The 24,504-nt window shown below is 41.1% G+C and overlaps 1 protein-coding gene across 2 annotated transcripts in view; it reads left to right on the top strand.

Annotated features, from left to right (window-relative positions):
• Positions 1-22,062, top strand: part of map1b (microtubule-associated protein 1B) — a 38,053-nt gene extending 15,991 nt beyond the window's left edge. The window contains exons 1-7 of one of the 2 annotated variants that reach the window (XM_069700782.1): positions 1,553-1,956; positions 3,921-4,022; positions 12,364-12,446; positions 13,444-13,584; positions 13,705-18,829; positions 18,927-19,165; positions 19,753-22,062. In XM_069700782.1, coding sequence (XP_069556883.1) covers positions 1,773-1,956; positions 3,921-4,022; positions 12,364-12,446; positions 13,444-13,584; positions 13,705-18,829; positions 18,927-19,165; positions 19,753-19,908 — 6,030 coding nt within the window. In that variant the 5' untranslated portion in view covers positions 1,553-1,772 and the 3' untranslated portion in view covers positions 19,909-22,062. Of the gene's footprint in view, positions 1-1,552; positions 1,957-3,920; positions 4,023-12,363; positions 12,447-13,443; positions 13,585-13,704; positions 18,830-18,926; positions 19,166-19,752 lie in introns of those variants that run through there. The other variant, XM_069700783.1, reaches the window with a different exon arrangement.
• Positions 22,063-24,504: the final 2,442 nt, after the last annotated feature.

Below are 24,504 nucleotides of genomic sequence, written 5' to 3'. Positions count from 1 at the left end.
GTTTTATCTCTGTCTAATTTTTGTTCCCGCTTCACTCGACTGCAGTTCAGACGTCTGTCTGCTTTCAGAGGGCAAAGTTTCAGCAGCCCGATTATCCTCCCAGGAAAACTGAGCATATTTTATGTTCCTATCATAAGATAGAAAAGTTTATTATTCACTACCAACTGCATTCAACATCTACACACACACATACACTTCCTCTCTAATGCGATATGGCAGACTGGAATCCTGTGATCTCACTTCTTTTCATATGCTATTCATTTGTAGTTGTCCGTCTTTAACCCTCCCTCTGATCTGATATTTATTTCACATGAAAACTTGTGGGTTTTTTTTTAGTCAGCTGGAAGCTCTTCACAATCAAAGAGTTTTCCTCAAGTGACTCTCTCAAACCTCCAATGGACTGTAAAAGATATCAAAGATGGAGAGTTTGTGATCACACGTCCATATCTGCATCCTTATCAAAGATACTAACAGGGGTTACAAGCTGAACAAGATATGCCAGTGGGTTTCAACTGATTTCATATATCTAAGCACTTATTACTTGACAGAGTTGTGACTCCAGTCCAAGTACAAGTCGTTCTGTGAACAGGATTTGCAGCGTTGGAAGAATCTGTGATTTCTGAGGCTCTATCTATCAAAAATATAATGTTTGTTCATGTTTGTTACGGCTATTTCGACCCGAAATGACAAATATCATGGTACAGGAATGTTCGATTGAACCTCACACGCAACAAAAGTATGTTAGTTGTATCAATATTTCTTTGACTATTCAATGAGGGGGGATGTTTGTTAACACTGTTGACAGATGTAAACAAACCTTTCTGTGTTGATTTTACATGCAAACATTGTGAGTGTTGTATACTCATTTGAGTTCATAACCTGCAAAACCAAGAGTTGTGGAGTTTCAAAGACATTTACCAGACAGTGAGGGTCTGCTGACTGCTCCTGTTGAGTTGCATTCTGGGAAATGTGGTTCACAACCTTTTTTCTTCAGCCTCACCCGTAGTAAACTCTAAAGTCAGGATATTGTGGTGTTCGCTGCATCAATTGTGGCCGTTGTTGTTTTTTTTAAAACTGTTTCTTGATATTTCTTAACTTAGTGGAAAAGTGATACAAAATTGCTTCTTTATCTTTTAGTGGCCTAATTTCAGTTTGGTATTTTTGTTTCTTTTAGTAATATGACCCTTGTGGCTCATTCTCAGAAATAGTGACTCATTGTTGAAGAATAATTTAGTTATCAGAGCAAGGCCGTTGTGTTTATTGTTGTGGGCTGGTTTAAGGTGATGTGCCAGATGTGGATACAGTTTAAGACCAGAAAATGAATATTGACTTCAGGTTTTTTCAGGGGGATTTCAAACAAAAATATTCTGCTATGGTGATATGATATCAAGGTTGTCAATTACTGAGCCTTCTGAGTGTTTGTATTAAAGCAACATGTCATAAGCAGAGCAGCACTGACGAACATGTACAATGAGAAGCATCAAATCTCAGTGACTTCCGGAGACGTTTGATTCGTTGCGCATGACATCAGCTGTAGAGTGAGTGTGCGAAAAAAACAAAAACCCGGCGCGCTCTTCTCTTCCCGGTTACCGAATATGACACAATGTCTGCTGGTATAAAAAGCTAGGGCCACTCCTATCGAGGCTCCACTTGTATGTCTGGAGACCACTCCGGTGCACTGCAGCGCAAAAAGGGAGGAGGCTGCTGCTGCTGTTGGGATCCTACAGGCGCGTACAGGAACGAGAGAGAGACAGGCAGACACAGGAGAGAGGATGGCCACCCTGGTAGAATCCGCAGATATGGAGACTTTAGGTGGTCAGAGCCACACTGGGGCATCTCCGTCGTCCTCCAGCCCCTCGCAGCACTTCAACGACGGCAAATTCTACCTGCTGGTGGTTATCGGGGAGATCGTATCGGAGGATCACCTGAAGTGTGCCATTGCGGACATAGAGAAAGGTAAGATGGGAGCTGCGTGAGATGGGGTTGGAGGCGACCCTGGAGCTGAACTTAACGTCTTCTGAACAACTTGAACGCGGATGTTTGGCTTGGAAGTTCGTCTTGTCGCGTAGCCGTAGGACTTCAGAAGCTGCACCTGTTTGCTGCTCAGGACTTTACGCACGATGCGATTATGGCCAATTACGCGTATTAATAAGAAATGAACGATTTCTGAACCGTATTTAGGATATCGGATAAGTAATTGAAGTATATGTTTTTCATAGTAGAGCGACTGAACAGCCCCTCCCTGTAACATCACCATAGTCTTTCGCCAAATCGTCACACTACCATCTTTTAGCCGACAGGTGCTTTCTCTACCACCCACCCGCTGCGTTTAAGTGCAGTTCGGTCGAGTACGTTGTTTTTTTTTCTTGTCACATTAATATCACTAGGCCCAATTGTTGTCATCCACACACGTGGGGGCAGGCCCTCCAATAAAGCCGACAGCAATGATTCAGCAGGAAATCTGGACTATGCGTCAATAATGCAGCGGATCGTATTTCTACGTTCAGCTGCGATTTGGTTTTTCTCCCGCAGCACTCCGCGAGCTTTTATTCAGGTGCGTCAGGCTTTTGTTTCACAGGCAGGGAGACACAACAGGAGGTTGGTTGTTTGTTTTTTTACAGCTGCTTCCTTTACGTTGTTTATGTTGTGCAGCGAAGCCTGTCTGCGCACATGAACCTGAATAAAGCAATCGCTTTGTGTTTTGCATCACGAACACTTGTGAGTAATAACCTATTAGTAATATACACACATCCCTCCCGTTCATCATGTGGGAACATTTCTCCATCATCATCATCATCATCATCAACATCCTGCATCCAGTTCTCTCATCCCACACCGGCTTGTGGGCGTGGCCCGGTCCGCACTGCGGTCCCTACGGAAAGCCACAAGGACCGATGTTCAGGCTGAGCAGGGCGTTTTAGAAATGCTCCAGCTGCTGGAGTGGCCGGCCTCCCAGACCAGAGTCTACTGTTTGTGTGAGAAACGAGAGGAGAATGTGGCGCAGTAACGATGTGGATGAATAATCAGGTTGTTTAGATTGAGACAGAAAGAGGAATTTTTTTTTTTTTTCCTGCACTGGCATCTATCAGGTTGTTAAATATTACATATGCTGCCGAATCATTAAGTGAAAGAGTTTAATTTTGATTTCCACCTTCTATTAGGAATATGTTTACTGTAGTTTAACCTGTTGGGAGTCACAGTCCATTTTGCTTTCTTTTTAAATTCACAACATATTGTGTGGGCCCTGACGTCAAACCACGGTAACATAAAGTCCTTTTGTGTAAATGTTTTCAACTTCAAGGTCTCTTTTTTTGAGTGTTTTCAAACCCAATTTTGTATCAACATGGTTATTCTCTCTCCTCTAATAGGCTTAGATTAGACAAAGCAAAACTACTTCTTGTCATCCAATATTGCTCATTTTAATTAATATATAGTCTCATCATACAGCCACAGCCTTTGTTTTAAGCATGCGAGTTTGAAAAGAGTGAAATAAACCTTTATGTCAACCTGTTGTTTGCACTTTACCTCAAAGAAATTCACTTAATTTTAATGACTTGTTCTCATGCTAACTCTGCACAGGCCTTCATTCATTATGCCTTGACCTTTGATGATACCCCGCATCATAATGCATAAATCCAATGCAAGTGGCCGATGGCAAATCAGAAACCGGGCTATAGATATTTCCTATTATAGATTGGTTTTCTCTTGCCAAATCAATAACAAGTCTATGCATGTTCACCCTAAGACTTTCCAATGAATCGGAAGCAGATGACTAGCAGAATACGTGTGGACTTTTCACATTTGCGAGACCTGCAGAGTATATTGATTCAGGAGACGACATATGATTGTCTTCACCGGCATGTTTCCTTCTCCTCGCTGTTTTCTTGTGTTTTAATTTTAGTGTTCATGTTTTTTGTCAGGGATCCGCTCATGGGACACCAATCTCATAAACTGCAACCTGGACCAGGAGCTGAAGCTGTTCGTCTCCAGACACTCGGCTCGTTTCTCTGCAGACGTCAGAGGTAAACTGGAACTATAAAGGACATTTTCACTGATAATGTCACACAGGCTCGTTGATTGTTGCTTTAATGCGTTTCAAACAGCGTCATTGCATCAGAAACAAAAACCAAGACATGTAGTTTTCCAATGGGGGAAGAAATAATCAGATCATTTTTAATAAATAACACTACAACAATTCAATTTTTTTTTTTTTTAAGTAAGTCCTACATACAAAATCTCACTTTAGTAAAAGTACATAGGTGTTACTGGCTGAATTAAAGTAGCATAAATAAAAGTAATGATTTTTTTTTTAAATGTCCCTTTTAGAGTTGAGTTGAAAATCTTTTTCAGTGAAAACTAAAAAAATATTTTACAGTACAGTTTTAAAACCTTTAATTTAGATCTTTTAAAAAATATTTTTCAAACAAGTGTACCTTGAAACAAAGATTATATAAAGCAGGTTATGGCACTATAAGTATGAAAACTGTGATGTTGGTTTAAATATTCCTGCTAAATCTTTTTTTACTTTTAGAGAGAAAAAGTACATTCCAGAACAAAATGCTTTGATAAAAATGGTAAATGAATGGTAAAAGGTGCATATTGTTTTTATATTTATATTCAGTATGTGTAGCTGTCAGAAAAAAGGTAAAGTAGCTGCAAAGTACAAGTACAAATACTTAATTGTACTTAATTACAGTATTTGAGCTGAGTAATTTTCCAGCACTACATTTCTCAGCAATGTTCGCTGTCGCATCGCAGTCAGCTGTACAGTATAACTTCCTTCCAGTGTACTGGGCCTGCAGGTTTCATGACCTATCCCCGGCTACGCCCTCTCAGCATTTTGCTGCTTTTATGGCCGTATCGTTTGCAAGGTGAAGGAGCGGCTCTGTAAAGATGGAGCAGATCCAGTGTGGCAGGACATGTGGTCTGTCAGTGGGCAGCGTGGCCTTGACGGTCAGCAGCAGTCAAAGCTTCTGCTTGGCTCTGCTCCACGTTGGATGCGACCAGCGGGGCTTCGTACTCGGTTAGGTTGATCCAGCCAACGAACGCTGCTGTAAACTAAATCACTTGATTGATTTGAATGCATTTCTGTGTCAAATCTTAGTTTTTTTTTTGTCAAACACAAAAGGTTAAGAAGGAGGTAAAAATGATTGATTTATCTGTAACGGTAGTCAAAGGGGCTCCGATTTCCCTTTCATCCCACCTTGTTTTGTTACCACGTTCCCATCCTCCATCCTTCACTCTGTCTCTCTTCTGCCTGAGTGCTGTTGCCTTGCAACTAGATGCACAGTTGATTCGGGAGTAATTAGCAGTGTGGAATCCCCCGTGGCAAGAGTGTGTCCGTGAAAATAAAGATGGGAGGGGAACGGAGAGCACTCGGGGAACAGAGAGGGTGAGGGGAAGAAAGAGGAGGAGGAGGAGGAGGAGGAGGAAGAGGAGTAGGAGGAGAAGGGAAAGGCAAACAAGGGCGTAAAAGAAGGTAAATGAACTGGAAGGAAGAGAAAATTCAGGTTAGGAGGAAACAATAAGACAAAGACAGATCAGAGTGATGAATAAGTTAAGGCACAGAGACAGAAAGGCAGTGAAATACAAAGAGAAGCCAAGACTTTGAAAGTCAATGCTGAGCAATGACATTTGTATAATTATATTCCCTTATATTTTATGCCTTGGGCTTTTTGCCACGTACCTTCCTCAAGGGGAGTTTTAAACTTTTAATACATCGGCTTAGTGTGAACAACAATATTTACCTTGACACAAACACCGATTTTATGCAGCATTTTATTAATTCACAAAAGCATTTTTATCCTTGTATATCTCTGTGAAACACAGAATAATTCGCTCTACAGGAATAGTTGAATATTTTGGTAAATACGTTCGTTTCCTTTCTTTCTCAGGAGTTACTGGAGAAGATTGATACCACTTTCATGTGTATCCGATAAATATGAATCTACAGCCGGCAGCTGTTTGGTTAAAAGGTTCGATTCATTCATCCATGAAAAACAGGAAAATTACCACTCGCCAACCAACACCGATGACCAAAACTAGGAAAATGAATACCCACAAAATAAAATAAAATATAAAATATTCCACAATCCAAACAATAGCATACAAACAGAGTGAAATTAAAGATATTAAAAAACAATATTAGGCTAAAACAGCACAGAAAGAAATGTATCTGAGCAGAAAATAATACTCACGAAAAAAAAAAATCAATTTTAGTTTACATCCTCAAAGTTCTGGCTGTGACAGCTGAGATCAAGCTTCTCATCAAACTGTAGACAATTTTAACTGGTTTTATCATTTTCTGTAATCGAGAAAAATCAATGAAATGTCTTTATATGTTTTTGAGGTTTGCCATTGGTTCACGGTGCGTTCATTGTTCCGGTCAGTGTTTGGAGTGAAAAGTCAAATCAGCAGGTGTTGAATCAGGCGCAGGAGGACAGACGCAATTATCTGTCTAGTTGATAGATGACTTACCATCCATCATGTGGCATTTATGCACCGGAGGTCCGGACCCCACAGTGAGGAAAAAGGGGACCAGACAGGAGGCCACTAGTCTCTCTTTATTGGGTATCTGATATTTCTGCTTACTTATAGATTTCCCAGCACAGTGAGGCCTAAAAAGCATTGCTGAACCACAAACCCATTAAGGACTCTTTGCTTTGGTCAACATTACAGTTTATGATCAATAATAACAATAAAAAAAACTGTGTTGACTTTTATTAATAAATTGGTCCCAGATGAAGATCTTTAAACTTGGCCGGTCGGGTTTTGTCGCTGTAAATCAGCAGATTGATTGATCATTCATGGATCAATCAAGCCACACATCCCTTCATATTCATAGCTGGAAGAAATGTGACAGAAACAGGCACAAGGAAATAATTATAATCCCTGGTTTGTCATAATTGCCAAAGATAATGACTGTAAAGGAGCATAAAACGGAATACTATGAAACAGATGATTGACTGTTCTGCCAGACAGACGGCTTAATAGCAGCAGCAGCGCCATTAGATCCGCTGCCAGACGTGTTATACCGGTTCCCTCTGCTCGAGGGGCCCCATGTTTGCTGCTGAAAGTCACCGGGGTCAATTATTTTGTCGTGGTAGAGAGGAAGGAAGAAGAAAGATGCTGACACATACAGGGGGGGGGGGGATCCACCTGAGGAGACTGAATTACAATCCTTACATGCAGGGTCTTTTTTCAAAGCAAAAGGAAGTAGGCGCTGCATTCAGTTGTTCCACTGATCTATTTTTGGTGCGGTGCCATCCACATCGATGTTCCTGTCTGGTTCAGTCGGTGGTCAGACTGGCTACGCCAATCTTGCACTTTCTATTCAGCCAGGAGGAGAATGCTCAGCGGTGCATGTCGCATTACCTCGCCCTCCCGCTGTGGCAGAGCCGTGCCAGGCTTTAAGGATTTTTACATCGATCAAGGTAATTGTCAGGGTCAAGCAAGCTCCACTGAACAATCTGTCATTTTTGACGAGTTAGCTCAGACACGGGGTGACGGTGGTCGGTGGTTGTGATGAAGGCTCCCTCGCTCGGTTTTAACTGCTGCGTTTTTAGGCTTCATCGCATAAAAGGGCAGTGAGCAGGGCGTGACCCACACGGAGAGACAAAGAACAACAAGATGCTTCATGTATTGCATGAGCAGTTACAGATATGGCTCGTGTGCAGTCGCATGAACAGAATGAAAAATACACTTGAGGGATTTGGTTGATCTCTCATTTCACACACAAAGTGAAAAGTGTTTCCTCGATTGTTCTCTGAGCAGCTTCGGTCATCAGTTTGAGAGCGCTGCCTCTTCAGAACAAACCTCAGTGAACCTGGCTTCTCCCGGAGTCGACCGGGGTTTTGATTCTGGGATTAGACCGACGCAAATATCTGCATCAAATGTAAATAAAAAAGAAACAGCTTACTATGAGGCGCTGCTGTAAACATGCGTCGAAAATCAAGGCGTGATGTTTCAGTCTTTAATCAAATAAAACACCAAGTAAATTCACAAACATCTGAAGGACTCTGAAACAGTCAAAAAGCAAATATCTGAAAATAAAACCCTAATTATATCTATGGTCACTGCAGAAAGCCGTTCACCTTGATTATATCATCCAGGAAGTTTGCCCCCGCAAATCAAAAATTTGTTTCTCAAATCAGATCTTTCGGACAGACCGACCGTCTGCACTGTTAATTGCAAGTGAACAGATCAGATCTGGTGTTTCCAGACATCAGCGGCATGTCTGCAGGGATTGCTGTGGTAGCAACGTACATGTAGTTACGCTGGTGACGCAAAGTGCCAGCAGGCCTTGGTTCATGGACTGTTGTCCTTCACTCGATGATAGCGCTCTGCTGTTCACGCCACATCTCTGAAAATATGTGTCGCATTGCGAGTGATGCAAGAAAACCGATCTAAGCCACCAGAGCGTCTCAACGCGTCCGCAGAAATCCGACTGGAATCGCATTTCAAACCACCTCTAAATGTGGTTCGGATCCGGTTTGCAAAAGTGGATTTTTAATGGGCTTTTTTTGCCTTCCCAACTTCCAATCTAGGTATTACAAATCATGGATTTGGCCCGGCAGTCTGAACAACAACCTTAGATCACAAGTGCAAAACAGCCCACTATCATGCCAATATGTGCAATATACCTGTCAGTCCACTAGAGGTCTCAGTGTCACGTTTTGCCTCGCAAAGGCGTGAAAGGAGACATTGGTGTTTCAAGTCTGTCAACATTGATTTCTTTTAAGTCACTAAAGAAAGTTACGTACATAACGCAACATATTTAATTTATAACCTACATTAACTTCAGTGACGTATGTAGCATTACTTACTGTGTGTAAAATTACTTCATTCAACCCAAACCACACTCTTTTCCTGATCCTAACTACATCGTTTTTAGTGCCTAAATCAATTGTTTTCCGGGGCAAAGAAAAAAACCCACAACGCTCTCCTTTCTGCTTCCAGCCCCGCAAAGAGCAGACAACAATGTCCTTTTTTTTTTCATTTAAGGATCCGTCATGATATAAAATTCATAGGCAGCCTGAAAATTAAAGTCCCACTGAGAATATCTTTCCCTCCAGACAACTAACTCCATAAAACAACCGGAGTGCAATATGGGAACTGCTAAAGGCTTGACGAGTGCCTGGAAAATAACGCAACCCGCAGTCATTATTTCTGCCTTCACCCAAGTCCCCAGATGATTAGAGTCTAATGGTCATATACTGTGATAGAGCCTGAGCAGTGAATGCCGGAGTTTTTCCGTATGGAGTGACAGGCCTCTGGGAGGGGGGCGGCACAGTTAATGGTCCTGTGTTCCATGATGAGAATCTGCAGGATGAAATATGTATGGAGGAATCGGCCGAGCGGTCAGATAGCTGCTGCAGTATCACGTCTCTGGAGACCAGGTGCACTCTGTCTCCTGAATTATGGCTGAGCAACACCTCACCACCATCACAAAAACCTCATTCTTTTCTTGAAAATTCTGGTGGCAACGTTTCCTTTGTTTGTACCGGAGGAAAAAAAGATCTCAGTGAACAATATAGGATCTTTCCTTTATCTGTTCGCTTTGTGGAAATGTATTGATTTGTGTATTTAAAAAGAAATGTGACAACAAAGAGGAGAAACGAAGACAGACATGAGGGGACTGAATGAAGCCGGTTGTGTTGGGGTGAATAATGATGCTCGAGATACCGCGTTCATGTCTCGTTAGCGAGAGGTGGGACTCAGCAGAGGCCTCACAATACCATATTATCACAATACTTAGGTTACAATATAGTATTAAAGCAATTTCACACGCAATATGCTGAGTATTGCAGTTTATTACCCTTTTGCAATGGTTAATTATGTCCCATGTCAACATGTTTTGTCTAATAACTTTCGATCTGTTCATCTCACTTCTGTCATTTTTATTGCAGCAAAATGAGAAAAACAGTCATAAAAACCTGTCATAAATGTCGCATGCACCTGATACATTTACACATATAATAAAATAGCAATATTTGGCTTCTGTGTATCAATAAAATATTGCCACACAGAAGATCACAGTTATACTATGCTGTATCACTGTTTCCCGCCCACCCCTGTTATTAGCTGGGGTCACCCACTCCCCCAGCGCACACAGAGCTGGATCAAAGGCCTTATCATACTCAATCATCCCATGTTTTGGATGATCGATTATGAGCCCGTCAGACAGTTTGGTTTTATTCGAGGAAATGTTCTTTATGGCAAAGCTGTTAACATCCAATAACTGTTTAGTCCCTGTTGTACAGTGAATGAACAATTATTGGGTCTTAACAGTGAAGCTACTAATCATTGTGTCTGTGTTGTTCTCACAGGAGCGACTAGGGAGGTCAAGTAGCGCTGAAACAAGCAGTCAACTGTCAGAAAAATAGCTCATTTTAATAATTAATTAGTCACAGATTAAAAAATGTCAAAGCAAAACTGCTAAAATGTCCCCCCAAAATGTTAATATTTTCTGGTTTTCATTTCCTCTGTGATAGTAAATTAAATATTTTGGGGGTTTTGGATTATTGGTTGAACAAAACAAGACATTTGAAAGCATCTTATTTCATTCTGTTGAACTGTAATGGACATATTTTACTTTCTGACATTTTGATTGACAATGATTTATTGATTACTTCAGAAACTGATTGGCAGAATGATCAATAATGTAAATAATCATTAGCTGCAGCCCTGAAGTCAAGGTTTATTTTTAATTTATTTAATTTGTAATGTCTGACATCTTTGTCAAACCTTATTTCGAATAATGAATATTTAGAAAATGTAAGGGTCATTTTGGATTTCTACCAACACATAAATGGTGAAGAGTATGTGTGATAAAGATGCATATTATAAATTTGAGTACTACTACTTTAAATCTGTTGTAGTCAGTATTTTACCCACAATTATCACCAGCTCTACAGAGAATTGTAGCATCTTTGTTTAGCTTTGACTTCGTGGCCTGCGGCTTTATTGTGTTGCTTAAACAGTGTTGTGTTTTTGAGATAAAGCTCTACAGACTCAGTGTATACAACCAACCAACCAACTCCAAACATGAATAAACAAAAAACAGTCAACAAAAAAAAAAAAAATCAGTCATTGCAAGTTTATTTTACTGCTGATTAGTAAGATTGTTTTGTAATGTGGAACTTTGGGATTTTCTGTGCAGTTAAATGAATGAAAAGTGAATTCATTAAGGAAACAAAATAATATTTAATCATACAATAATAAAAAAAATCGTATTGTATAATTGTCACAAAAAAAATGCAGCACCCCGGAGACAAGCTAAAAGATGTAACAAAGGGTGACGGAGGAGGAGTTTAACCCTAAAGCCTGTTTTAATGTCACGGAGTCGGATTAAGTGGTTTTACACCTCAATCTCCAGAGGTTTCATCCATTTTAGTGATGAAGAGCTTTACTCTGCAGAGACCATCAACATTTATACAGCCATATTGTAGCTGCCAGATCGTCTGTCTTTGATGAATCAGTTGATAAATTTGCACAGCGCTGCCCTCCGTAAGAATCACAGGAGCGGAGATTCATTAGGCCTTTGTAATCCCATTTTCACCTCATTAAAATATGGAGAAACAGAGATTATGAAAATATCAAAGGAAAAAAAAGAAAGTGAATACTAGATGTTGTTTTGTCTTTATGTTTTGGGGTTTGTTTTAGTTATTGTGAGACTTACACCTGTTTAAATTAACATGAAAAGGGCAGACGTGAAACATGATGATTTTTGATTGTACTCCTGGTGGTTTCATTTCCATGATTTACATTAGATTTCAAAATAAAGTACTAACTGATCATATTTTCAAAGAGAATTGCTGTAGTTTGATGTGTTCAAGGATATTTTGACCAATTTTCTGTCGTTAGAAGTGGCTATATCTAATTATTATAATCATGATTAATTAATCTACCAATTATTTTCTTGAATAGTTGACTAATAGTTTGGTTGGTAAATTAGTAAATATCCTGCCGTTCTTTCCCGATCGCCAAGATTATGACTTATGACTCTTATTTTCTTTTATGAAACTAAGTCCAAAACCTGAAGATATTCAATGTACTATCCCTTAAAATGAAGAAAAACAGCCAATCCTCATTACTTAGAAGATGTAAATGATGTATTGTTTACATTTTTTTCCTAGATTATAATTAAAATAGCCCTGAAATATTTTTCTCGGTTAATTGGTTAATGCTTTCAGCTCTAATATACACACTGAAAAACTGAAATTTGAAGTGTTTAGCTGCACGTAACAATATAACATACAGGCATGGAATTAAAAACTGTCAAATGTCTTGGTAAAATGAAATTATGTGATGATGAAATTAGTTTATATTTTTTATCATCTGCAACTATTTTCTTTTCTTCAGGGCAGAGAATTCTTCATCATAAAAGTAATATCCTGGAGACGGTGGTGCTGATCAACCCATCAGATGAAGCAGTTAGTACTGAGGTAAGAGGAGCTCTATTTGTTGTTGACAAGCTATGATTTTATTATAACCGCTTCCTTATTCTCTCTGTAACTTGATATTTCACCTTCTATTATCCTATCAAGAGAGTGTTTCAGAAATTCTTTAAAACATTTACAAAGGATTTACAGCTTGAATAGGATTATTACTCAGCCTTGACTGTCCAACATGTTTATTGCTGTCAGCTGGAATAAACAATTAAGGAATCTAAGGGACTAAATCAATCCATCATGTACTGGTAGAATAGCAGCTTTTCCTTATTGTTACACAAGATTTAGGAGGAGGAGCGTAGATGACGCCTGATTTCCTCTTGTGTCACTGCTCCTTTTCAGCGCTGCCTCCACCCGCTGGCCATGTCTGCAGTCAAACTGTGCATTAATCATATCTCACTAAACAGAAGGGTTGACCTGGCCAGATGCCCAGAACAGCTGATTTTGCCGAAGTAGAAAAAAAAAAAAAAAAAAGACCCGCAGAGAGGCAGAGAGGGATGAGTAGAAATTTAGCAGAGCGGACAGCAAAAGAAGTTGACTAATTATCTAATGGGTTTGAGTGACATGGAACTTGTGATATTTAAAATACGCTAAATCGTTAAGCCGATTGCTGCAGCAGAAAGGCTTTCCCTTTCTGTTACATTGTTGCATAATATTTCTTCTCTTTCTTAAGCAGCTGCAGTAAATAAATACTTTTTGTCTCATAAATACTTTTCTTTAAAAATAAATCCCTCGAGTAAAAGTCTCCAAGTATCTGATTTTGACGACATGGTATTAAATGTTTTCTTTTTTAATATCAAATGTACTCAAGTATTGCAGTAAAAGTAAATGCTGTTAATAAAAAAAAAAGGTAACAAGTCAGAATTTTGAGAATATTTCATTAAGGAAATCTAGTGAAGTTGACAGAAATATAAAAACTCAACTGTAAAAACAGTGCTTTTATCTAAATCAGTGTTACAAATAAATGTTATTTTCATCTTTCAATTTTCAGGCTCGTTTAATGATCTCAGACACTGCCAAACACAAACTTTTGGTCCTCTCCGGGCAATGCTCTGAAAACACCGGGGAGCTGATCCTTCAGTCTGGATCTTTCTCTTTCTTCAATTTCATAGACATATTCACTGACCAAGAGGTGAGCCAACATGGGAAACACCCTCAAGAATCAAATACTGAATTTAAAACTGCATTTATTTCACTACTGACTCCAGAATTTAAACAATTATGAACATCACTTACTTTCTCTCTTGCCCAGATTGGTGAATTGCTCAGCACCATTCACCCAGCAAACAAAGCCAACCTTACGCTCTCCTGCCCTGAACAAGGCGACTGGAAAAACTCCAACTTGGACAAACACAACCTGCAAGACTTCATTAACATGAAACTAAACTCTACTCTCATTCTCCCTGAGATGGAGGGCCTTTCAGAGTTCACAGAGTATTTATCTGAATCAGTAGAGATCCCATCTCCTTTTGACATGCTGGAACCACCAACTTCAGGTGGATTCCTCAAACTCTCCAAACCATGTTGTTACATTTTCCCCGGTGGTCGCGGTGACTCTGCTCTCTTTGCTGTCAACGGCTTCAACATGCTCATTAATGGTGGCTCGGACAGGAGGTCTTGCTTCTGGAAGCTGGTGAGACACCTCGACCGGGTGGACTCCATCCTCCTGACGCACATCGGTGATGACAATCTGCCAGGCATCAATAGCATGCTGCAGAGGAAAATCGCCGAGCTTGAGGAGGAACAGTCCCAGGGTTCGACGGCTAACAGCGACTGGGTGAAGAACATGATTTCTCCAGATATTGGCGTTGTGTTCGTGAATCTTCCTGAAAACCTGGGCAACCCTGACCCAAACTACAGAGTGCGCAGGAATATTGAGGAGGCATCGATCATGCAGCAGTTCCTCACCAAGCTAAATTTGAGGATCGAGCCTTTGGAAAGGCCTGTAGGGAACACAATAGAACCAATCATACTTTTTCAGAAAATGGGCGTCGGAAAGCTTGAGATGTATGTGCTTAATCCATCGAAGAACAGCAAGGAGATGCAGCACTTTATGAAGCAGTGGACAGGTAGTGAAAAAGACACCACTTCCATTCTGCTTCCGAATGGGAAAGAATCTGAGTTCCCTCTCTCCTACTTGACTTCTGTCTCTTCACTCATTGTGTGGCACCCTGCAAATCCCTTAGATAAGGTTGTGCGCGTTCTCTTTACTGGAAATGCCACCCAGCATAACATCTTTGAAGGTTTAGAAAAGCTAAAGCATTTGGACTTCTTGAAGCAGCCAGTTGTCACTCAAAAAGCGATGTCCGCTCAAATGCCGTCAACACCAACGCTAAAGCAAGCTAAGATGAAACACAGAACAGACAGCAGAGAGAGCCTGAAGTCTACCCCGAAGCCATCACCAAGCAAAAACATTAGGAAGGAATCAAAAGAGGAAACGCCAGAGAAGGTAAAGACAGATGCAGAATCAGCTCATGAAAAAACACAAAAGACAGAGAAAAAAGAAAAGGTGCCCTTAAAAAAGGTAAAGGCATCTGAGAAAGAATCAAAAGCAAAGGTAGAGCAAGCAGCCCAGAATGAAACTCCAGAAAAAAAGAAGTCTGAAATAAAACCCAGAGCTGAAAAGATTGTAAAAAGGGAGAGCAAAGCATCTGTGGAAAAGAAAAAGGAGATTAAAAAAGAAGCAGCAAAAAAAGACGATACCCACAAACAAGAAAGTAAAAAAGATGAAAAAGTAAAGAAAGAGGAGGCAAAGAAAGTTATGAAAAAGGATGTTAGAAGAGACTCGCCTATGAAAGAGAAGAAGGAAGAAAAGAAAGATGTCAAAAGGCCATCGAAAGACATAAAAAAGACAGCCACTTCAGGTGAAGAAAGGAATCTTAAACCAAAGCCCCTGAAAAAAGATGATGCCTCAAAGAATGCAGGAACTCCATCAAAGTTAAAAGAGAAAGGAAAGTCAAAGGTGACAAAGAAGGAGACCAAGTTTGATAGCAGCAAACTGGCAGCTAGTGCTGCTGCTGTTGCAGAGGATCCAGAGGCAGAAAGAGCTCTTATGTCCTCACCGGAGGACCTCACAAAGGACTTTGAGGAGCTGAGAGCTGAAGAGTTTGTGGAGGATGATGCAAGTGTGCAACAAATTGAGGAAAAGGAGGCTGTGATAATCCACCAGGAAGAAACGACACAGACCAAAGAGTCACCCGAGGCTCTGGAGTCTGTGGATGAGGGGATAACCACAACAGAGGTGGAAGGAGACACTGGAGAGACTCCAGAGGAACAAGTAGTGAAGGGAAAACTCAATGGCAGTGTTTCTGAGAAATTTGAAGATGAGGGGACTGTAATGGAGGAGACATCCGAGGGAGGGGATTATGAAGAGAAAGGAGAGACCGAAGAAGTTTACGAACCTCAGAGGGGGCAATTAGATACAATTAATCTTACTCCCTGTGAAGATGATCACCAAGCCAAACATGACGAAATGAAACAAGGAGGTAGCGTAGAGGACGATGATGTGACTAATAAAAATGTAGAAAATGAGCATGAAGGTCAGAAAGAAGCAGAGAAACAGAATCTGTCTGTATCAGCCTCACCCAAAGTGTCTTCACCAGTTTCTCCAGCTGCATCCATCCACGAAGAAATGCTCCCAGTTGGCTTTGAGAGCTCCACAGCCTCAGACGATGAGAACAGAGACGGCCACACTCAGTCCACCATTGAAATCTCTAGCGTGCCTACTCCCTTGGATGAGATGTTGACTCCTCGGGATATGATGAGTGACGAAGCCGGCAACGATGAATCTCCGTCACTGGATGTTGGCAGGTTCGGGACATCGGCATCTGGAGAGTTCGATAGAAAGAAGCTCTCTCCACTTCAGGATGTTCCAGGGTCAGATCACTCACAGAGTGATGCCACAGAGGGCCAGGACTACAACCATTCTGCTTCTACAATATCTCCCCCTTCATCACTCGAAGAGGATAAATTATGTAGGGAGTTTCCCTCGGCAGAGAAAGCTCAAGAGTCGCATGAGAAGTGTGATGACAACTCAGCTAGACTTACGTCAATATCCACAACAACACCTCTTATACGTTCTCCCTCAGTGGACCGCAAGGATATCTTTGATTCTTCATCAAAGTTTGCTGCTCCAATTGAGCTGTCCACCACACTGGCGGGGTGCAACAAAGCAACAGCCGAGTCCTCCATCAGCCCAGATGACAAGACATTAGAAGGAGGTAATTCACCTCAGTCCTCTGGTCACACACCTTACTATCAGTCACCAGTAGAAGAAAAAGTGGGAGCTCTGCCATTGTCCGAAGACAATGGACAGGGTCCAGTAATTGTGGAGGTCACGAGTGATAAAGAAAATTCTTCCAACATAGTTACCCCAGAGCCTGAGGAGCCAGAACCAGAAAGTTCCTCCCCAGTTAAGCAGTTAATGTCCTCTCCAAAGAGCTCACCACCACCTGAGCCTGATTCCCCAACGAAGAATGAAAAGTCACCCTTTGATATAGATCCTAAGCAAACTGGAGAAAACAGCCATTCAGTCTTGTCCTCAGCACCATTGACCAAACACGAATCAGACACCAATCCTTTCACATCTTTCAAGGAAGACAGTAAAATGTCCATTTCAGAGGGCACCACCTCAGACAAGTCAGGGACCCCTCCGGAGGAAGTGGTAGCAGAAGACACATTTTCACATTTAGCTTCAGCATCCACAGCCTCCCTGGCCACCAGCTCCTTGCCAGAACCAACCACAGACTCTCCTTCCCTTCACGCTGAGGTGGGCTCTCCTCACTCAACCGAAGTAGACGACTCTTTCTCTGTCTCAGTGGTTCAGACCCCAACCACCTTCCACGAGGCTGAGGGATCTCCAATCAAGGAAGATAGTCCAAGGCCTATGTCTATCTCCCCAGACATCTCACCAAAAGCAAAAAGCAGGTCACAGACGCAGGACTCAAAATCCCCAGAGCACTCTACCATGTCAATAGAGTTTGGCCAGGAGTCCCCGGACCACTCCTTAGCCCTGGACTTTAGTAAGCAATCTCCAGAGCACCCATCAGTGGGAAGCAGCTCACGTGCCACGGAGAATGGTCCAACTGAGGTTGACTACAGCCCCTCAGATGGATCAGATGCAAGAGAAGATGCAAGAGCATCTGGAGAGTCCAACTCTGCAGTGGAGAAACCTTTGCTTTTTGAGGAGAGTGATTCAGTTCGTGCCACATCTGCAACCCCATCGGATGCATCTCAGTCCACTCCTTCTGTCACAACCCCATGCCAAATGACAGACATGCCACATGCTGCGGCAGAAAAAACAGATAAGTCTCCAGTCACACCAAAGGCATCCTCTCTTACCCATTCTCCCCAATCCAATGAGCCATCCCCAGGGCCAGGAAGTCCCCCAAGTACAGATAGACCAATTTCACCATCTGTGGAGAGCATAGCTAAATCTGACACACAGCAGAAATATGACAAGTCACCCTCACCTCCCAAAGCAACTTCCCCAACATCTTGCTTTACCCTTTCAAAAGCAGAGACACTTTCCCCGGCAAAGGAGACTAATCCTTTTAAATGTGAAGATGCTACACTTGAGAAAAAATCCCCTATGAGTCCCAAAATTCCTTCCCCATCATATCTACCTCTCTCCTCTTCTCTGAATAATTACAATTCTGCCTGTGGCTCGAGGGACCCAGACTCCACTAAGAAGAGCCCCTGTGCTCCATCTAAGACAGATGTCGACCTCTGCCTAGTCACTTCCTGTGAATACCGTCACCCCAAGACAGAACTGTCCCCATCTTTCATCAACCCTAATCCTCTGGAATACTTTGTCAGTGAAGAGAACGCCATGGATGAGGAGAAGCCTCTGACCAAGTCAGGAGGAGGTCCTCCACCCCCAGGAGGTAAGCTCTCTGCCAAGCAATGTGAGGAAACCCCACCCACATCCATTAGTGAATCTGCCCCCTCTCAGACAGATTCAGATGTTCCACCTGGGACAGAAGAGTGCCCGTCCATTACAGCAGACGCAAACATCGACTCTGAAGACGACTCCGAGACTCTGCCTACCGACAGAACACTGACCTACAGGCATGCCGATCCTCCTCCGGTGGCACTCAGGGACTCCGCTCCATCTTCAGGTCACCACGATGTCTGCATGGTGGACCCAGAGGCTCTTAAAGCTGAAGAAAACCTCCACAATGCTAACACAGATGGAGGAGAGAAGCCCACCAAGAAAAAGCTCTTGAAAAAGTCTTCATCACCAGCTAGGAAGGGTGGTCTATCAAAAGTGAAGGACTTAAAGACTGCTTCTCCCAAGAAAGGTGTCGGAGAAGGGAAAGATGCCAAAAATGCAACCAATACCTCTGCATCCAGAGGTGTAAAAAGTGTCACATCAGGTGAGTGCTTTCCACTCAATTCCATCATTTACGTCTCTTTGCCATTATTTTATCATATTGTTGAAAGGTTATCTAAAAGAAAGGTATGTTTTTTCAGGTACAGGCAGTGGAAAGGTAGCAGGTGGGGCACCTCTGCCCAACTGTCCTCCCATGTACATGGATTTGGTTTACATCCCCAATCACTGCAGTGCCAAAAATGTGGATGCTGATTTCTTTAAGCGTGTGCGGTCATCTTACTATGTGGTCAGTGGAAATGACCAGACGGCTCAGGAACCCAATCGGGCTGTCCTCGATGCTGTGCTGGAAGGAAAGGCCCAGTGGGGAAATAATATGCAAGTAAGTTTAAAGTATTAATACAACATTGATCTTTGTAATACTGCGACACAGTGAAATTGAACATAGTACATAGTTACTTGGTATTAGCTGCTCTTGGGCCAAGTGCCATGGCCGGGTGTATTATGTTTTTGGGTTGCCTGTCTGTCCGTATATACGTCTGTCTGTCCATCCATCCGTCCAGGTGTCCAAGCTCGTGAACACAATATCTCAGCAATGCCTTGAGGGAATTTCTTCAAATTGGGCATAAACGTTCACTTAAACTTAAAGATTAAGTGATTATATTTGGTCAAAGGTCAAGGTCGCCGTGACCTTATATTCGTCTCATCCATTTATCCATTCTTGTGAACACAATATCTCAAACGCCTGGAGGGAATTTCTTCACATATGGCAAAAATGTTCACTTGGAATTTAAAGCATTTTGTTGGTCAAAGGTCAAGGTCACTGTGATCTCATGAACGTCATAAATGAAAACTGCAACTTGACTCGTTGGCAGAGTCATATAACCGCAAAATACCAATTCTAGTTTTGTAAGGATGATGAATTCTTTGAATACCTGAGTTCAGAGTCCTCTTTCTCTCCGGTGTCAGGTCACTCTGATTCCAACCCATGACACCGATGTGATGAGGGAGTGGTACCAGGAGACTCACGACAAGCAGCAGGAGCTGAACATCATGGTCCTGGCCAGCAGCAGCACCGTCGTCATGCAGGATGAGTCCTTCCCAGCTTGTAAGATAGAGATGTAGGCCTTTTCCGCAGGAAATCCAGTGATCGGTAGGGAAACCAATCCATGTAGCATAAAGCCTAAGCAGACACTTAAACACTTACATGCTAGAATGAAATAAATATCTGCAAAGAGGATGAACTAACACCAATACAAATTTGCTTTGAGGGAGTCCATGCAAAGGACAATGCTTCATATATAAAGTAATGCACCCTTGAAATCCTAAAGATTTAGTTGGGCTGAACTAGGCGGGGATAAATAACCAAATAACCCTGCCTAGCCATAATTGTCCAATTATGTCTATTCTGGTAGGCTATAGTTCACATAATGATGTTGTTGTTGATGTCACAAGTTTCCTCTGCATCCTCGGATCAAAATATGAGAGCTTACGATCAATTCAACTGCTTTCAATGAACAAAACTTCCCTGCATCTGGTATGTTCTGAAATAATGGCTGTTATCCACACCAAAGGATAAACTTTTTTTCTGTTAATGCCTTATAGGAAATCAAAGTGAATGTATAAGAACTGGCAGAAGATTTGACCGGTAGACACCAGAGGTTGATCCCAAAAAAGTTGAACGATGGTAAATATAAATGAACTTGAACGTACACTCAACACTGATTAACATTATTAGGATGTTTGACTTCCTGTCAGTCACAGGCGAGTCAAAGTGCCGCTGCCATTACGAAACCGTTCCTTATGTTTTAAGTCGTTTATTAGATTTATTTATTTTTTGACAAATTTCCAGTTTAGGTTTCTGCTGATGTTTGAGTCATAATTTATTATGTTAAATTTAAATTATTGTGCTTGATTGTCCAGACAGCCTTTTACACTGTGCAGCAGGAAGTTGCTTCATAATGCTCTCTCTTGCCTTCGTCACATCTTTTAAAAATCTTTTTAGTGGCTTGCCTTTTATTTCAGATGGATGGATTAATTTGCTGATTTTAAGTTATTTCAAGAAGAGAAAAGAGAATATTATTTCTTCTTATAGACATTTTTTTTTTATGTAATCAATGATCTATAGGGGAGCTAGCCTTTTCCCATTGTAAAGCTGATGAAGCAGGATATTTTCATAAACCTTAAAATGTCTTGTTTTTCTAAAGCATTGTACTATAATTATAAATAGCTTTGTGGCCAATGGAGTGGTTGGAAGACACGCATGAGTTATGATACTTTAGGCTTTTTCCTCTTTTTGATTTTAGTGGGGATTTTGCTCAGACTTGTATTAATGAACAACAGGGCTATATAGGCTGACTAAATACAAGTGTGGAGCATTATATGATTTTTACAAGGTTGTGCCATGACATATGTATGCTACATGAACTCCAGTGATTGCCTGAGGCACTGTATTGACATAAAACTTGATTGTGGGTGCAGCACAGTAGATTTCCAGGGTTGATGGGAGCATTTAGGGAGACTGAAACTTTAGGCCAGAATGAAAGGGAATCAGCTTCTTGTAGAAGTGCAGTCTTGGAGGGGCAGCACACAGAGGTGAGAGTGAGTGTGTGTTTTAGATGGAAGTATGTAAAACAAAAACTAGACACTTTAAACACAGACATGACACAAACCAAACTAACAGCGCAGAGGCCACAAATGAACTTTGACAGGCCAGCTTCTGGAGAAACTTTAACAAATCACAACATGACGATTAATGGCTTTGGTATTTTGTGGCTATTCAGTGGAGTCACCAGCCTCACCTGGTATTTCTCAAATGACATCAGGGTTCATGACGCAACTATCGCCCAGTTTTTCTGCAGGAGAACCTCAAACTAACACCGTGACCTTATTGTCGTCCAACAACATACCTACAAACTCTGATCTGACATTTCTCTTGAACTGACATTTTCTCTGTCTTCTTTCTATACACTTCCTCTTTTTCTCTCTCTGTCTATTTATCTGCCTTTTTCTCCTTATCTTTCTCTCGGGAGAACTTTAATAATGTTTGTCTGCAGCTGTGTGGTATATTTGTCTTGTGATCTTGCATCCTCTCTGCCCTTTTCCCAAACTCATATGTAACCTATAGCAATTAGTTTCAAGTAAAAGATATTCCTTAGTGCTTTCTGATGTTTGTGTGCAATATTTCCTCTACCCATACGGCAAATCTATTGTAAGAGGACCCACTAATGAACAAACATAAAAAAAATAAACCACAATAAAATCTGTTGTGAAAAATAAGGATTGTTGTTTTTGTCTTTTTTTTTCTATTTAAAGAGCCCAGTTGCGTTATCACATATTACAAAGAAAGTTTTTTTACTCCAAACTCATCACATTAAAAAATGTTTCCCTGCTTTTACAAATTGTTCTGCTCGACCTGAAGGGTTGTACATGTACAACTAAATCAAAACAAAGTTAACAAATGTTAAAATCTCTCACTTGCAAGTCTAGATGCATTGCATGCTGACGTCTTTTACGTGTAAAAATTAATAATGTCACTACCTTAGCTGAAGGTGTTGGCATGCTAACATTTGCCAATGAGTCCAGCTAATTGTGGAGTCTTTAGTTTTACAGATATTTGATCTTAAACCAAAAGACTTGACAAGTAAATATTTGTCCCGATGGTGGTGCTACATGAAATTTATTTAAAATTCATCCTGTGGTGTAACCGGACTGCACCAAATTTAATTTTACACGAAACCCAAAAAACCCACTCATGTTGACACCATTAAAAAGTCACAGGATCATGGAAATCAATATTTTTCATCCTCTGAGGACCATGAATGTTTATAAAAAAATTTTTTTACCAATTCATTAAGCAGATGTTTGGATATTTTACAGGCTAAGTTGAACATTTTGCATGCTAAAGACACTGAAATGAAAGGTCAAGGGATCATCACCACGTAATGAGGATTCATCTTCTGAGGGCCATGCATCTCTGTAAATTCATGCGATTCCATCCAACAGTTGCTGAGACATTTCACGGAAATTAACAGGAAAAAAAGAAAAGAAAACAGACATCAACCGCATCATGCCACTAGAGAAAAAGTTTCACCAAAGTCTGCTGGTTTTATCCTCTGGGGGCCATGAACGTCAATCTTTCAGTTCTTTTAACAGCAGTTCTGCTTTTAGAGTCAGTGTTAGTGTCAGCTGGCCTCACCCGCTTTCGTCAAACCTAAATCTATGCCTGTTAACCAGAAACAGAAATCTCTCCCTGGCAACATAGAAACTCATCTATTATACCGAAGGGGAACAGAAGAGTCAAAATTCAAGTGCTTACAAAGTCACACTGTGTTCCAGGAGGAAAAATGGCCTCCTCTCTGACGAGTGTCCCTGAGAGCCCGACAGGATTGAGGAGGGATTTATAAGACTGAACACTCAGTTTTCCTGGTCTGAGGTGAAACACCGAAGATAAAATGAAAGAGCTGTGCGTGAGTGATTTAACACAGTCTCATCCTGTAAATAAGGGTATTTGTCTGATGCTGCAGGTGTGTGTTATAGTATTCAGTTTATCTGTGAATGGAAATAGTATGAATATGTCGAACCCATCCAGTGGCTCTGGGGATGTTACTGCCAGTTAACTGGTGCACCATTTTGAGCAAGGCTAAAACTGTCACCACAACTATGGACTGGTATAAGATTTTGTACAAAAATGTCCTCAGATCGTGCATCCTACTGACTTTGGATATCTCCTGACTTTTCTTCAAGTGCCACCAGCAGATTCACACTTGTAGCTGTTAGTGACCTGAATTTAGTCTTTACAACCAGCAGACAGATTTCCATGAAACCGACCCTTACGTTCCCCTCAGGATGAACTGTGATAACTTTTGGGTGAACATTTCTCTTGATATTCACCGAACTGGCCTTTGGTAAATCAACAATTTTGCATTGCAGCCGTAAATATAATATGCCCTGTTTGTAAAAGGAGGAAACGGTTGCAATGCCAGACGTAAAACTGGCTGCAGCAAGCACCAGCTTCTACTGCCTCAAAATCAAAGGAAAGGTAAAGACAAAATATAAGAAATGAATCAAAAGTATGCAGTTTTTTTTTTTAGCAGATTAAGACATCCTTACCTATTTAAATACATGTTATGTAGGAGATATACCAGTAGGGTAGGAGACAATTAGAAAAATGACATAAATTTGGTGCATATACGTAGTAAACTGAAGGACATCTCAGATCAGACACCCCGGGGAGACACGGGAAAGCAGAGAATACTAAGAACACAGCTAATCAATATAATAGGACGTCTCCACTATTCAGGAGCCTTTTTGTTGTGCAGTGGGAGACCTGAAGCGCCATGTTTGATGTCTTTCAACATTGAGCAATTTTTAGCGAATATACAGCACAGTAGTCAGTGGAAATCTTTCCTATCTCTTTTCACATGCTATTACACTATTATATTGAATTTATGCAAATGAGAGAAAGCATCCCTACTATTTCTCAACCGGCAGCCACAGGCATTCATGATTTAGTAGATGATCAGTCACCGGGTGAACAGGCCTGCATATCAATGTAGCTACATTATAAGTCTTGCTACGGATGGAGGCGGCTAACCTATTTAACTGTCTTTCAAGGACAGTGGCTTTATAACTGTGGCGCAGCCAGTCTATCACAGTAATCAGCACCAGCTGTTTTTTTTTTTCTCTCTGTTCCAAAATTGTTTTCTGCGGGGACATTTA

Source organism: Brachyistius frenatus, unplaced genomic scaffold, assembly GCF_029030835.1.
Source record: "Brachyistius frenatus isolate BFR_SWC_R1_liver_20210118 unplaced genomic scaffold, ASM2903083v1 Contig_35, whole genome shotgun sequence".
Lineage (NCBI taxonomy): Eukaryota > Metazoa > Chordata > Actinopteri > Embiotocidae > Brachyistius > Brachyistius frenatus.
Note: the sequence above shows the minus strand (reverse complement) of the source record. Positions and strands in the feature narration are given on the sequence as shown.